The sequence below is a fragment of the Mus caroli genome, unplaced genomic scaffold (assembly GCF_978045245.1).
Source record: "Mus caroli unplaced genomic scaffold, Mus_caroli_1 scaffold_11, whole genome shotgun sequence".
Lineage (NCBI taxonomy): Eukaryota > Metazoa > Chordata > Mammalia > Rodentia > Muridae > Mus > Mus caroli.
In genome coordinates, this window is record NW_028227266.1 from 82143661 (window position 1) to 82160723 (window position 17063).

Consider the following 17063-nt stretch of genomic DNA (forward strand, 5'->3'; position numbering starts at 1 on the left):
ACATGAGATGCTCAGTGTTTGCAGACAGAATGAGTGCAGTATTTATAGACGAGCGAGCTTTAAAGGCTCTGGATGAAACTCCTGAAGGCTTAAGCCCTGGCTCTACCTCTCATTAACAGCAGGATGAAAAGTGCATTCTTTAAATATTTTTAAGTCCTAGTGTCCTTGTCAACGTACTTCTTTAAAATAGGACACCTGGATGGTTCATTTCAAATGTAGAGACAAGGTATGTACTCGCCAACTCCATGTCTGATTACCAGGTGATTTTGCTCTTTAGGCTTTTCTTAGATAATTTACAGCACACATTCTGTCAAATTCTATTCAATACAAAATTCCTAAATTCACTATGAAATCCACATTAAAAATATCTTGGCTTTAACATGTTCTGTATAAGGGTGAGTTCAAAGGGCACAGTATACCTGAATAAAATTATTTATGAAGCTCATCAATATGTATAACTGCTATCTGTCAAATAAAAATGTTTTCAAGAGGTACTCATTGGTTAAGAGGCACTGGATGCTCTGCCAGACGACCTAGGTTTGATTCCTAGCACCCACAAAGCAGCTCACACCTGCCTGGAACTCCAGCACCAGATGAATCTATGCCCTCTTCTGGTGTCTAAGGGCACCAGATGGTCACATGGTGCATCAACAAACAGGCAAAGCGACAGTATATAAAATAGATATTTTTAAATGTTTCTTTAAAAAATGGAAATGTATGTCCTTCTAGTTGTGGAGATTTGACGTTTTTGTCAAGGTGTTTGTATGGTCACATGCTTTCTGGGGGCCCTGGAAGGGTTCTGGTTGGGCTCCTGTCTTGCTTGTGGTGATCCATTACAGTCCTCAGTATCCCTTGGGTTGTGAACATAAGAATAGTCTTTCTCCATCATCACATGGCATCCTCCATCACACTAGGAAAAAGTGGTTGTGGGGGGGGGGGTATAGGGGAGAACTTAGAGGGAAAGGAAGAGGAACTGGATAAAAACCCATATATGCATCTATGAAATTCTCAAACAATATTCTTTTTTAAAAAAGGACATCAGTGTTTGCTTGGACAGCTGTGAGTCGTTTAGATGAGCCCAACCACCACGGTGAAGAAGGTACCAAGAAGCTTACAGACATCACAGCAACACAAAACAAGCTAGCTTAGACTGGACAGTAGTCCATAGTGCTTCCGTTTGCACCTGTTACAGAAGCATTCTTAGGAAGTCAGCAGGAAGAGTTTAGTTGCACGTGGGGATTAGGGGCTGTGGAGAACAAGAAAGTGCTGCAAGTCTTTTCATGTTATCCTATGTTCTGAACCACAGACGGCACTGGTCCAGAGAGTCCTGTAAGAGGGTGGCAGAGTGAGATCTGTGGTGCTCTGACAGGGGAAAGGGGGATCATTGGAGCAAGACACAGCCAGGAAACAGACAGGCAGAAGCCCTCAGAGCAGCTCTTCCGATGGGTCGGTAGAACGAGAGGCTTATTTCATCTCATCTCCGTTTCCCAGTGGCTGGTGTCTGCCGAGGCTACAGGGAACAGCTTCAAGTGTCTTCAACACCACTTGGAAAATTTAACAGAGGCACATGATTAGTGATCAAGCCTTTCAGAGTAAAAGAATGGCTTTTCCTCCCCCACAAATCTTCAAAAATCAAACACCTTTTCTATTAATAGGAAGAGAGGAGGGACCCGTGACTTCATTAACTGTAGAATTGAGGTATCATTTTTGAGGCTTTGAGTAAAAATGAGGAATTCTTTTTTATTTCACTTTTGATCCATTCTTTGTGAATTTCATATCATGCAGCCCAATCCCACCCATCTCCTTGTCTCCTCCCCTGCCCTCTGCCCTTGTACCTCCCCCAAAGGAAAAAAAAAAATCTTGTTGTAGAAGCTGTAGTATGTCCCTGTGACCTATAGTATACCCTTTTGTCCACACTTCTTTGCTTTCAAACATTTACTGCAATGAATCACTGGTCTAGTTCAAGGTCTCTGGCTTTTGCTACACTATCAATATTGGATCCTCATTCAGACTTATCTTGATATCCTGCTGTCACCTGTGTCATGGAGCTCCTGCAGCCTTGGACCTGTAGAACCGGCCCCTTCACACACTCCAGCAATTCATATTTGGGGTAGAAGTTGGGGTGAGTCCATTCAAAGCCCTACATGTGGGTCTAGGTGGCATGTGAACTGGTCAGCCCACCAGCACTCCCACACCCACACCACCAGGACACCAGCACTCCAGCCGATAGCTCACCCAATGCTGCAGCTGCCAAGAGACAGAGCCAGCTCTCCCACTCCCATGCCCTTGGGCCAGCTCACCTGCACCCAAGACAGTAGAGCCAGCTCTACTGTGCTACTGGTGAGGGATAGAGTCAGCTCTTCTGCCTGCCATAGGTGATGAGGGGCAAGGGGTGGGGTGAGGAGGGCATCTCTCCCTCACCCATGACACCACAGGGCAGACAAGCTGTGAAGCCACCTTGTACATGCTCTCCCACTGACAGCCAGCTCATGCCCTCATCACCAGCTCTATTGTGCTGCCCAAGTGAGGTGCAGGGCCTCTTTCCCGAGTACTGCTGTGGGTGAGGCGTAGGGCCAGCTCTCCTGCTCTCCTGAGGAATTATTATTTTTAAGGAAACCATTTTAAAGGTACAAGCTAATAAACCCATTTCAGTTTATTACAACCCTTTTTCAACTCATGTGTTATGCACACTAAATAACCTTGTGCAGATTCCTGACTGTAGATGCCAAATGCATAGAATAAAGCCCTAAATCAACATCTCTGCTGCAGATCTGCCTTCTGTGTGCTGCCTGTACATGTCTGTATGCATGTTCAACAACTCAATACATTGAAGAACAGGCTATCAGCCAGCTGTAGTGGAACATGCCTATAATATCAGCACACACAGCATCAGGGGAGGAGGGTCAAGAGCCCACGGCCAGCTCCAGCTACAAAAAAAGATCTTGAATTAAACATAACAAAATGGACCAAAAACCAAAGGTGAATTAAAATGAAACTACTTGGCACTTCCTCTCACATCTGCTCCTCTAACAGTCCTTATGGCTGCTCCCGTCAGTGTTTCTGAAGGCTTCTCTCTCCCTCCCCTCCATCCAATTGATTACCGAGAGCTGTCAATGCTGTCTCATAAAGAACTCTACTATTCATTTATGTAGTGGATTCCCACTGACTCTTTCATTACGTCTTATCTGCCATTCCTGAGTTGTGCAATCCATCTTCTGCATTAGTATGGAACTGATGGTTGCAAAATGAAAATCGATGTCACAGCGACATTTAAAATTCTTCTTATGGTTTCTAACACTTGCGTTATAGACAATAGAAGCCATGAAAGCACTTGCTAAATGAAAAAAAGAAAAACAATTAACAAGTGCATCATAGACGGGGAATAGACACAGTTACTGACATCTTCATATTTATTAGCCATAAAATAATTGTTAAAACACCACCCAAATAAAGCTATTTGCCAGTCCTGAACCTCAAAAACAACTCTCCATATGGAGTCAATTACTGCAGATGGATTTCTATTTTTCTTTGTAAGCATCTTGATTTTATTTTACTAAATCAACCAGGGACCATGATTGCAATTTGTATAAAATTTTGGAATCAAATACACCGGTAAATAATAACAATCATAATAACCACAGTGGGATTTCTGTAGAGCACACGCACAATGGATATAGAGTCTCTCACTGGTAATTTAAATTCAGAATTCTTTCAGCTTCAAATCCGTGGACACTGGCTCTCCCTAAAATAGATGACTAATTCTCAGTCACTAAATTATTATTCCGTACACATTCTTCCTGTGCATACCTAAATACATTTCTGTGATGCTAAAAGCATTCGGAGTTGGATAGCACTCATCTTGCTATAAATTTAAATGCAACCTGACCTGTATTTCTATGAACGATAAAAATGCTACTTGGGCAATCTAGCTTGTGCAGTTAATCAAGAGAATTGTGTCTTAAGAGTATCCTAGCAACATGTCTGAAAGCTAAGGAACACCCAACTGACACTGCCCGTGGATTTAATTATGCCGCTGGACTCCATCAAACTTTCTAGTTCATCAAAAGGATACTTAGAAACAGAAACAGAAATTAAGCTACAACTGAAATGGCTGGGGAAGAGGAGAAAGAGGGGAGAAGGGTATATGTAAATGAGGCCACTGGAGCATGTTTCTGAGCAGGCTCAAGGGTAAGAGAAAATGAACAAAGTTCCGAGTCCAGTGGAGGGACCAGAACCAATGCATTAATTACTTAGGAGACTGCTAGTCCCCAGGCAAAAGTTGTACTGGGGTAATCACAGTTTTAGAAATATGTTCAAAACTTGTGCTACAAGTTTTGTAGCTAATAGTGTTACAGTTTCACTGACCAGCCCAGTGTACATTTTCTGGAGTCTGCCTTGAATAAAGTACTTGGGACACATCAGAAATCCCCAAGAGTAGTTATTTCTACCATCATAACCACTACCTCATCTTCATTGTAATTTTTTCCTCATGTCCATTGTAATTTTTTAAAACATGGCCATATTTGCTTTGATAACAAATTCCACATAAACAAACTTCACAAAACAGGTCTGTTTAAGATGAAATAGTTTGTTTGTTTGACTTGTAGTAAGCTACAAAGCCAATGAAAGACATGTAGAGATTTGCATTGCAAACAAAATCCTACTTCATAAAAACCCAATGTAAATTGACTATTTTGTTAGAGTTTCTATTGTGAAGAAGACACCATGGCCACATCAACTCTTACAAATTAAAACATTTAACTGGGGATGGCTTACAGTTCCAGAAGTTTAGTCCATTAATTCATTATCATCATGGTGGGAACTATGACAGTGTGCAGGTAGACACGATGCTGGAGATATCGACTTCTGGATCCACAGGCAGCAAGGACATGAGACACACTGGGCATGGCTTGAACATCTGAGACCTCAAAGCCTGTCCCATGACTACTTCCTCCAACAAGGCCATACCTCCTAATACTGCTACTCCCTATGGGCTTATAAGGACCATTTTCTTTCAAACTACCACAACCATAAATGACACGGAATCTTCCCAGGTGCTCAAGGATGCACAAGAGTTCAAGTAGTTAGTTCTATTTTACTTTTACATAAACCATCTCCTGCATGCAGACTAAACCTTTAAAAAAAATTTAGTGTTTCTTAAGTCGTATTCACAAGTTTTTGGTTGGACCACTAAGAACACACACATGCACAAGCACTGATGTGTATATGCACACACACACATGCACACACACACACACACACACACACACACACACACACACACACCATTTTCTAAACTTTCAAGAAAAAAACCTAAATTATTTTAAGAGACAGGAGAAGCTCCAGGAGTGGCCAGGCCAGCTAACCTCAGCAAAGAGACTATGTGTCAAAGTAGGAAAGCCAGGACCATCACCCTAAGGATATAAACACTCATGTAGCTTTATCTCCACTCATGAGCATAGCCGTCACACACACACACACACATGCACACACACACACACACACACACACACACACACAATTTTGAGATAGTTTTTTTCTAGAGAACACACAGTGTAAGGTGCAGTGTCCCCATATCTCATCTGTACACTGGCATTACAAGCTCCGTGCACCGGATTTGAGTTTGCAAAACACTGCAGCCATTCCTGTACATAAAAGGACACCTCCTTTCCCTCTGCTTTCCCTATAAAAGTGGTTCTCAGACTCCAGCTGTGTCTATCAGGATGCCCTCGAGGGCTCATTCAAATACGGATGCGCTCTGATGCTGTCTCGGCACAGGAGGCTTAGAACGTAGCTGTCAACAGGCATCTTTGCCCAGCTTCTACATGTTTCAGCAGTTCTGAGGATGCATGAAAATTACTGCCTGAAGCATAAAGCAGATCGATTTAAATGTTGCTCAGTATATTCAAGAGAAAAAAACAGTGTCCGGTCCAGAGAAACTATGCCTGCCTAGGATGAGGTATGCTTAGATATTTACAGAAAACTAGACTTGAGTGTCATGGACCTTATTGTACAAGTGCCCTGGACACAACATTTACCTGGTCGGTGCTTTTGGGGGTCTATTGATTTTACATCCTTTTGGAAATTATTTTAAGTGCATGTGGGTTTGGACTCATTATTTGAAGGATTCCCCCTGTCCCAAATACTACCCATAGCTCATAGATTAGAAGCATATAGTTTCATACACTGGCTGTGTATGAACTCTTGATCTCCTGTTAAAATCAGACATAACAATGCCCTGTTATATAGATTGTATGGAAAAAAAATGTACCTAGCCAGAATACATTTCTACTGCACAGGACATAGATTTTAATCAGATCAGTTAGTGGGGACAGGCAGCTAGCTCTCTTTAGCCCTGGAATTCAGGGGGTCCCCCACACTGCTGCCTGGGTGGCATTCTCTGTAGCAGAGTCCAGCACAGAGAGTGAACATATCGCTGCATAACATGGGAAATGACCCTTCTGACAGTTTGTAGACATTTTAGGGAGATAGTGCCAGCTGAAGGGATCACTGTACACTGCTTGAGGCAGACAGGCAATCCCTTGCCTTCTGATTTCTCTGTGAGTACATCAGAGAAGCAAAATTACGTGCAAACTCGCTTCCCCCCCAGCCACAGCTGTTCCTTCACGGAAAAGCCCAATGCCTTCTCTGGAGGGCTGCAGCCTCTGTGCGAGTCAAGAAAGATGAGAACCATCTTACCTGAAGATGGCTAAGGACATGCCTACCTTTTTAAATGTTCATACTGACAGCCTCAGCTATTTAAAAGATGTTTGGATGGTAAAGATTGCTTTGTGTATGAATGCAGTGAGTCCATTTGTGCATACTGTGTGTCCATGTGTGTGTGTCCATGTGTGTGTGTCCGTGTGTGTGTGTGTGTGTGTGTGTGTGTATGTGTGTCTGTGTAAGCCAGACGCTGACATAAGGTATCTTCCTTGATCATTCTTTTGCCAAACCTAAGCCCATCCATTTGATTTGGTTGGTCTAGCTAGCTTGCATGCCCCAGGGGTCCCTTCTCCCCAGCCCCTGTGCAGAGGCAACAGGCAGACAGTCACTTTGCTTTATCCCTTTAGTCATCTCTCCAGCCCATGTGTGCATCTCTTAAATACAGAACTAACAACACTACCCATCTTACAATGTGCTTCCTTCTACTCTCTTCTTCTCCTAAAAATATACCACTTCAATTGATTCTCATAAGCATGCCCCACTTCACATATACGGAACTTGAAGACCAATTATTTGATGAAAATTGTAATTGGTAAGCAGTCAAGTCTAACCTATTTCCTGACCTCAAATCCAAATGTGTTTTTATCCTGTTTTGACTCATTTCTAATTTTTATTTTGTGTTATGGACTGACTTAATATGTTTACAAATGTAGAGACATGTGCTAGAAATAAACTATTAATTTTTTTAAACAAAAAAGTTTTTTTTATTGAGAATTTAAGAAACAAATATAACATATTTTTTTTACCACATTCACCCACCGTTTCTCCCATACACAACTCCCCTCAGATCCACCCCCTCCCAACTTTGTGTCTTAAGAAAATCCAACTCCAGTTTGTGTAGCCCACATACTCATGGGTATTGGGTTGGGCCAACCTTAGATCTGGTAGGATCTAAGGGAACCTACCAGAGGCTGCAATCTTAGAGAAAGCTGACTGTTCCCAGCAGCCACCAACTGTCCAAAATGCTTCATCAGTGAAGCCGTGCCTTCCCCATTCCTAACCTTGTCCTGAGCAGGGCAAGAGCAGAGAGTCCATCCTTCCCTGATTAAGGCAACCAGCACAGAGAGTGGGCATATCACTGCAAAACATGGGCAATGACTCTTCTGCCAGTTGGTAGACATTTTAGGGAGATAGTGCCAGCTGAAGGAATCATGTAGATTTGAAGCTATCAACTTATTCTTACCAAAAGATTACCTGAAAACAAGACAAAGCAAAAGTAATAGATTTTGGTTTTTGTTTGCTTGCTTGTTTAGTTTTATTTCTTATGTTGTGAGTACTGAGTACAACATTCTAGCTATGAAATCTGGGTATATATACGCTGTAACACGGGTGACGTGTTTACCTCAATTCTAAAGAAAGCAAAGATTGACAAAGTATCAGCTACTCAGGAAAAGGCCCCGTGAGGAATAAATGAGCCAAAGGACACGAAAGCAGGAACTGCCATCTCGGGCATTTGAAAACTATGCTCTTCCCTTTTCTTAATTCCTTCTCCATAACAACCACCAAGCAGCCACATTTGAGTGGCTGTGGCTCTCAGCATGGTTTTGGGTGTGTTAACTCACTGAACGGGTGTATACAAGCCCCGCAAGGTAAACTGCCTCAACAGCAGAGCTTTGCAGAGAGAGAAAGGAGAATGCAGAAGTTCCCAGGCTTCCAGACATGCCCACTGTAGCAGAAGTGGGTTGGGAATTAACTCCCGCAACCTAAGGCCCAGCATTGTCCAGACTTTTAATCACTGTGAGGCTTTCCCTCTGCCTCATGCCACAAAACCTGTCTTGAGAAACTCTTCCCAAGTTCTTTTTCTGCTGTTCTGTAGAAGAGCTCACAGTGCTAAACAAAGGACAGTTAGTACAGATCCAGGACAGGATGTCTTCAGTATGGATACCTTATGGTTGGGGGCTTAGCTTAACTGCTTATGGTCTTGTGCGACCAGTTTTGGTGTGTGTGTGTGTGTGTGTGTGTGTGTGTGTGCGCGTGCAAGCGCACACACATGCGTGGGTCTGCTCCATTTTTTTCAATTATTTATTTCAACTAGCTATAATAACAGCAGCTGTTTATCAAGTGCTTCTACTGTGCTGGGCACTTGGTGAAGCATTCGCCTCCTTGTGCGTTTCCCTTACTTATAACCATCATAAGGACAACAGAAGACTGTTACGAACTAAGGAAGCCACAGCCCACAGATACAATTTGCCATGTGAGGGCAGCGCCTACAGGGTGAGTCTCCACCCTCTCTATTCACCTCAATAAGAGGAGAGCACTTTCCATTGACCTTTTTAAAATGGACTTTAATGTGAGAAGGGTAAAAAAAGGCTTTATGGGTGTTCTCTTTGCCGAGTTATGGAAATCTCTATGTGTCTAAAGCACTCATGCTGTTGCTTCAGGGCACATTTTCCTTCAGGTGTCCTGAGCAGCCAGGGACTCCAGCTTGGAATGGGAAATGAAGATGAGGAAACCGAGGGTCAGTCAGGAAACAGGCCTGTGTTCCCATTCAGCTTCATTCTCCCCGCCTGCACATTCACTCTATTACCACGTGAAATAGGCGGCAGTGCAGGAGTTATTAAGGTCGAAGAGATTAATTAGAACTATAATTACCTGATAAGACGCCCACACTGTCTAGCCTGAGTTAATACAAATTCATGTGCTTCAACTAAAAGTCCTGAACAAAATAAAGGTGAAAAATTCAGTACTAACCTCTCGGATCCTGCTTCCATGGCCTGTCTCCCAAATATAAAGTGTCATTCAAATAAAGAAACCCAGTGTGTTTGAACCTTTTATTAGTAAGAGTTCTGAGTACAAATAAGTTTAACTTGACATAGAAAAAACTGATTTGCTTTCTAAGTTCTGTACATTTTAATATCAAAGTTTAATCCTAAACATCATAATGCCTTTAAGCTTTTAACTTAATTTAATTTTGATAATTCTTTGTTTCATTGGGTTAAATAGTCTTTTAAGTAGAAAAAGGCATAAGTATAATGAAAATAATGAATAAAAATTTTTCTGGAAAAAAAACAATTTAAAAACCTTAAAATTAGAATACTTTGGTAGAAAACTTACAGCCATGAACAAAATTAACATTACATAATGCTTTATCAAGAACTGTATCACAAATAACATGTTTACATATATTACAATGATTTGCAATATAGTAAATGCTTATTCACAGAAGACCTAAAGTCTTCTTTTGAGAAAAGTTTTAAATATTATTTAGCACTTTAAGAAGAGTCTGTTGCCAAAAATATGACAACAACCCAATCCAGGAGGATGACAGCAATACAGCTGTGAATCAGGACCGACCAGGGAGGGTCTTATCAAGTACCAACAGAAGAACCCAGTCACCATGGCAACTCTTTCCCCCAATCAGTATGTATGCCTTGTGTAAGATGCACACTCTGAACAAATGGATACACTGCTCCAGTCACCCACGTAACATACAGTGTTTCTCCTCAGCTGATTGAGTACGGCTCCAACAGACCAGACCAAGTCAGTAAATGCCCCTGCACTGTCCTGAACTGAGTGAAAGGAGACCTGTGCCTTTCAACAGGAAACTATTGCATCTCCTCAGCCAGGCAGGAACCCCAATTCGAAAAACTTCTTTGTGAGGCTACATCAGCATCTGTCCTGTAAACCCAAGAGTATCACACTGCTGTCTCCTGAGTTGGAGCACAAGTTCAAATCTTAAAAATATGTATTAAAATTTCCAAACAGATCACTCTGGAAACATAATTGAGTTGAAAATTATTCTGGGTTGGCCTGGTATTTCTTCTACTGCCTGTATTTGGTAGAGAATCTTCCACCTGGTCACCAGAATACTGAGTGTACAGAAGAGGAGAGGAAGGACAGAGCGCTCGAGCCTCCTACAGCCACGGGGAGGGATGCCATGAAGGCAACCGTGTCTCCTGTGCTCTGCTGTGATCCACGCGAGTGGCCAGCAGAGCAGCAGTGAGTGGCTGCAGGCCTGCAACTGAGGAGTACTGATTACTCCTCAGCAGTAACCGTCCAGTGTATACTTCAGTGCCCAGGGATATTCCCACAAGAAAGGAAGTCCCAACTTTATTGCCATCACCATTCAAGAGTGGCTTGGTTCTGTCACCTCAGACAAGGACACAGCTCCTAAGTCCCACTGCTGTCTGCCACCTGAGGTCTCTAATCCTACTGGAGACCCTCAATTTCCACTTAGCCATTAGTAGAAAAACAATACTTCGGCTCACTGATGTTGGATGAAAAATAGAGGGGAAAGAAACGAGGAAGATTCCTGTGAAGTAAAACTTCCAATGTGCTAGTTCCATGAGACCTAGCTGTAAAATAGAAAAATCGTACGCAACAACTCTCCTTTGGGTTCATTTCAAAACAAAAAAAGCATTCTTAGCAACATGGCTTTATGGTACGGCACTATGTTTAATTGTGCCATATTTAGCCACTAAAAATTACTCCCTACTAAGGCTACTTTACCATTGAAAGTTTAAATGTTTATAATAAATACTGTATTAAAATACTTTAATATTTACAATTGAAAAAATATATATACTCTGTGTGCTCCAGTCAATCATCTGAGGGTAACCTCTTCAATGTCCTCGTCAACAGAGTCAACGGCCGTGACTGTTGGCTTATTGCTTGGGTGCTTCAACCGGTGTCTATTTGGATTAAAACTTCTTCCTTCCCTGAGGAAAAGGTCTTCCTCTTCATCACCAGGCTCCCGGACTCTGCTGTTTCTGTCCCCAGAGAGGAAATGAAGAGGGTCCATGTCACCTCTGCTGGCAGCAGGAAAGTGTGGGTCGGTGCTCTTGGAGGAGACACTGGTGTTGCTGGCGCTGGGGCCAAACAGCTGCTCCATCAGGGTTGCCTTTTTCTCTTTCCTCGACATTAAATCAAGACTGTCTTTACTCGGGCTTTCAGAACTGTTGCTTTGGAAATCTAAAAGGCTACTTTTTTGGCTAGGTGGATTTGACTTCCCTAATGTTTTTCCAAATGAAGGCACATAGCTACCAAATGAAAACTCATCTAGAGGGGCTGGACTTCGGATCGGTCCTGGACTTCGGATCTGTCCTGGACTTCGGATCGGTCCTGGACTCGCGCCTTCTTCCCTGGGAGTTAAAAAACTCAAGTCCGGCAAGTGTTGTCCATTAAACGATCGGTCTAAGGACTCGGGGAACGAATAAGGTCTGGCACTTCTGTCTGGAGAGTGCAGCTTGGATTCGAAGTTGGGCAGCAATGGCAAAGGGGGCCGCCCAAGGTTCTGAGGATCTTGGAGTTCTTTGTTGATTTCGTTCAGTTTGGCAAGGAGCATTTCTGTCTTTAGTCTTTCTGCCTCATCTTCGAATTTATCGACAGACTGAGCTTGATAATTTTCCGTTGGGAATCTCCCAGCTTCCAATGCCAGCTTCTCTGCTCTCCCTAGCAAAGCTGACTTGCCTTTCACCTTATCAAGTTCTTCTCTTGCCCATTCTGTATAAAATGAAATTTTAAAAAAGGAATTTTAAAGCAATAAGTATTTTTAAATACAAAAAGTCAGCTACCATCTTCTGAAAAATGTCTTTCAATCTACATTTGACATTCTAAGCAAGGTGTAATGGACATTGTAATATTTTGTTTCTATGCTTGACATTCTGGATTAGAAAATAATTAATACAAATTGCACTTAAGGATCCCATGGCACACTTTGGTCTTCAATGTAGCAGTAGGAAGGTTCTCTATGGAGTACTGTCCAATTCATGATGTGTGACAAGACACACAGAACAATGAATGAGCTTACATGTAAATTCTTGGCTGTCCTGAGAAGGCAACCCTTATATACAACTCAAATAGCAAGTGCATCGATTCAAATCAGACAAAAATCTCAGTTAAATCTCAAATGAAGAGCATTTATTTTTTTAAAGAGGTGTGTTACTCATCAAAAATATTATTTTCAGTCCAAGAGGTGGTGGCATATGCCTTTGATCCCAGCACTCAGGAAGCAGAGGTTGGTGGGTCTCAGAGTTCAAGGCCAGCCTGGTCTACAGAGTGAGTTACAGGCTACACAGAGAAACCCTGTCCTGAAAAAACCACCACCAGCAACAACAAGTGTGTGTGTCAACAAGTGTGTGTGTGTGTGTGTGTGTATGTACACATATATATTTCACAGACTAAAAAACATAAGCAAGAAATACTCCAGAGTAAAAAACCCTAGAGAGCCGGGCGATGGTGGTGCATGCCTTTAATCCCAGCACTTGGGAGGCAGAGGCAGGCGGATTTCTGAGTTCGAGGCCAGCCTGGTCTACAAAGTGAGTTCCAGGACAGCCAGGGCTACACAGAGAAACCCTGTCTCAAAAAACCAACAATAATAACAACAACAACAACAACAACAAAAACCCCTAGAGAATTAAACACAATTTATAATCAAGTTCTGAGGGAAGAAAATGCTTCCAGGAGCAATCTCATGTTTACCAACAAGATCACAATCTAGACAAGAGCTAAGGTAAATGTGTCAGAGAGCTCCTAAATGAGGGAACTGTGACAGAGACAATAAGAGAATGTCTGTGCTTGGAACAAACACAAGCCATATTCTTAAGGGACTCTCTATGAGGTGCATAATTCATTTGTAAAGGTTCAAAGGGGTTTGTGTTGTTGTTGTTGTTGTTATTTGTTTGGTTGTCGTTGTTTATGGCCATTCTTGGCAGTTTTCTATAATTTTGAAGTCATTTTCTTATGAAACAATTAAAATATCATAATTTTAAGCACACAGCATACATTCATTCTGATATCAGATCACCCTATAAAGAATAAGGGGTATGCAATGGTATCTGCATTTGGAGGCTGATTATGGAGCTAGAGAAAGTACCCAAGGAGCTGAAGGGGTCTGCAACCCTATAGTGGAACAATATGAACTAACCAGTACCCCCAGAGCTCATGTCTCTAGCTGCATATGTAGCAGAAGATGGCCTAGTCGGCCATCATTGGGAAGAGAGGCCCCTTGGTCTTGCAAACTTTATATGCCTCAGTACAGAGGAACACCAGGGCCAAGAAGTGGGGTTGGGTGGGTAGGGGGAAGGGTTTAGGGAACTTTCAGGATAGCATTAGAAATGTAAATGAAGAAAATACCTAATAAAAAAACAAAAACAAAAAACAAGAAAACAAAACAAACAAACAAAAAGAATAGGGGGTGAGGGAGAGCCTAAGGGATCAGGCCACAGTCTTCGGTCATTTTATCCCTTTTTGTGGTTGTTGTTGTTCCCTAAAATGAACGGCCTGTAATGATTTTCCATTCTGTGGATGAACCCATCAAAGCATCTTGCTCAGCCTCTGGCCCACAGTGATACAAATAACACTTCCCATCCAATTTGCATATTAACAACTTCAGGCAACAATTGGATCATAAATTTCTGTTCCATGTATTTCAGCTCAAAACAAACTCAAAAGATTTCTCTATATGCAACTTCCATGGAATTAACTGGGATATGGAAGTTAGTCTGGGACCCCTGGCGCCCACATCTCTAAGCATCCTTGATCCAGACAGAAATGAACTTCGTTTCCATCATCTAAACTATGTGAACTGCCTCTCCAAACTTAGACGCAATTCTAGTAAAGATCTGCAAATTAAAAACAAACAAAAATGCCGAGAACACTACTCAGGGCCCTGCAGAGCACTGACTTCCGTGTTTCAGCTAGCCCACAACTCAGTTCAAGGCCAATGCAACACAGGGTGCTCTTGGTTCTTTCTCAAGTTTTAGTCACCACGCGGGAGAGTTCATCTAAACTCACTGGAGTTAAGTGATTCATAATTCCCAAGCCCCAGTAGCAACTTGTAGTCTTCGTTTACTTTCTTTCCTAGTTCTGTTCAGCTGTTCGGACTCCCTGTTTTTCTCCCTCAGCCACTGCGGCCTGGCCTCAGCCTCTTCCTGTTCCCTGCAGCCACCCCACAGGGACGGCCCACCCTCTGTCCCCACAAACTCTCACCGCTCTCAGGTTTCCTGGCCTCCGGCTTTGCAGAGCACGGGTCCTCATCTTCACCATACTTTCCTTCTTGTCCCAACACTGAACTTAGCATCTCTGATCCATGTTCGTTGCGATCCTGGTACTCCAGGTACTGTTGTTTTGCATCCGAAAACGCAAATTCACATGGAGAGGAGGGGGGAACAGACTTTAAACTCAGTGGCTCATCCATGAAGCATGATCACCAAGTTACAAATCAAATCAAATCTTCACTTAATACATTAATGAATCACAAGTTCCATGTTTAGAACGAGTCTTAAAAAAGAAACGATTATCTTTTAGTTTAGCTAAAATTTTAAAGAGAAAGCAAAGATATATTAGAACCAATCAATATAATAAAAATAAACCCCAAAATCTACATGAGACTGTCAAGAGGTAAGCTGTAAAGGTAGCTTGGGTTTGTCTACTTTTACAACTAAATATGTCTATCCAGCTAACTAGAAATGGCTATTAACCAGCTATGGTAGCCAACTACGATGACTGATAGTGAATTGTAGAACACAGGTGACTAGCAGCCATACTGAATAAATCTTTTACATCTACATTTTGTCTAAAATCTCAAATTAATAATTAATTCTGTACTATTTAACTCAAATAATGTTATAAACTGACTCACTACCCCCCCCCCCATCATGGTTAACCTTCACTGTCAGCTTAGAATCAGTTGTCTAGGAGATGCACATCTGAGTGTATCCCTGAGGAACTTAACTGAGGAGGAAGGCCCATGCAGAATGTGTAGGGACCTACCCTAATGGCTGGGGACAAAAGAGAAAAAGAGGAGGCTGACTGAGTGGCCACACTCCTCTCTGCTTCCTGACTAGATGTCTCATGTCCCCCACCATAATGGAAGACATTCCCTCGAGTCAAAAGCCAGAATGAACCCCCTCCTTCCGTGGGCTGTATCTTATGAGATGCTTGGTCACAGAAACAAGAAGGTGCCTAGCACAGCTCCCCAGAGGACACAGGACCAGCAAGAGGTGGGACGTCTGTCAGGAACTTCCGACCACATTGGTGCAAACAGCTTTCCTGGAGTTTGAGTCCAGTCATTGTGCTAAACTCACCGAAGAGAGATATTCCGGTTCATCCCATCTGTTTTCATAGCAGAGAACTGTCTGGGCTGTGAAAGGAAAGTCCTCCAGCTCAAAGTCTTCAGCGGTCTGTACTCCTTTTGTACACTGGTCTGTAAAGTCACTCTGGCAGGATACTACCAAGAAAACCATAGACAAGCTTTCTAATACTGTGGCTATATATTCAATCGGCAACAATCATCCCAACGGAAGCACACATTTTGTTCGTGAAGGATTGGCTGCCAATTATGTGATTTGAGGGCAATTATACATACACAGATGCTAATAATCTTTCGCAAAGTTGATACTTTAAAAATTCTGTAATTTACAGGAGAATTATACTTTTGTTTAAAAAAAGAAAACGTGCACAATAATACAAACTATGAAGCGAAGTGACGTGAATGCTATTTGGGATTTGTTCCAAAATACACTAGGAAGTAGAAAGGGGGAGTGAAATGGTCACAGTAGAGAGTGCAACTGTGAGAGGTAGGTGCTTCATAAATAAGAAGGTTTTTAACCTTTTACTAAAACTCAGCTTATTTAAGGATAACATAAAAGCTGGGCACTGGCATATTCAAGTTTTTCAAAGACTGCATAAACTCTATCTTTTTAATTTTACACTAATTTTTTAATTAGAATTAAAAATTCTACTTCTTTTTTTAATTTAGGTATACAGGTTGTCTATGTTTTTGTGTGCCAGGTCTGTCTGGGTGCTCAAAGAGCCCAGAAGAGGGTGTCAGACCCCCTGAAGCTGGAGTTTCAGGTCACTGTGAGGCACCATACAAGAGTGCTCTGCAAGAGCAGCAGGCACTCTTAACCCCCCAAGCCATCTCCCCAGTCCTGGTCCCCTCTTTAACAAAAACAAAAGTTGAAAGCAATGTGATTCCAAGAAAATCTGATCCATAACAAAAGATCAAACATATTCCAAGGTCGCTCCTTCCCTTCCCCCTTCCCTTTAGAAGCCATTAGTTAGTCACAGCTTCCGCTGCAGCAATAATCCTCCCATACCATGTTTCCTTGCAATTTCTTTCTCTTTCTTTGGAGAGGATTTGGGCAGGCGATTAGCGTAGATGTTTTTTATATCCAATTCTTTCTCCTTTTCCTGAAAACAAACCCAATACAGGGAAGGAAGGTGAGCAGTTTGAAATTAAATATCATCATTGTGTTGACGGGTGTCTTCTCCATCAGACTGAAATACCTCTAGGTCAGTCCTCCACTGAAACTATCTAACTGGAGAAAGAAAGATCTCCTGGGAGGAGGAACTGAAGGTGCAAAAGGAGGGGGTAGCAGGGGCGGGGGTTGGGGAAG

General features: G+C 42.3%; 1 protein-coding gene across 3 annotated transcripts in view; it reads right to left on the reverse strand.

The window, feature by feature from the left end:
* Window positions 1-9502: 9502 nt before the first annotated feature.
* Lca5 (lebercilin LCA5) overlaps window positions 9503-17063 on the reverse strand; it is a 57575-nt gene continuing 50014 nt past the window's right edge. For all 3 annotated transcript variants that reach the window (XM_085827782.1, XM_029481114.2, XM_085827783.1), the window contains exons 5-8: window positions 16764-16857; window positions 15750-15892; window positions 14653-14782; window positions 9503-12165 (exon numbers count right to left, since the gene is read on the reverse strand). In XM_085827782.1, coding sequence (XP_085683908.1) covers window positions 11267-12165; window positions 14653-14782; window positions 15750-15892; window positions 16764-16857 — 1266 coding nt within the window. In that variant the 3' untranslated portion in view covers window positions 9503-11266. The remainder of the gene's footprint in view (window positions 12166-14652; window positions 14783-15749; window positions 15893-16763; window positions 16858-17063) is intronic.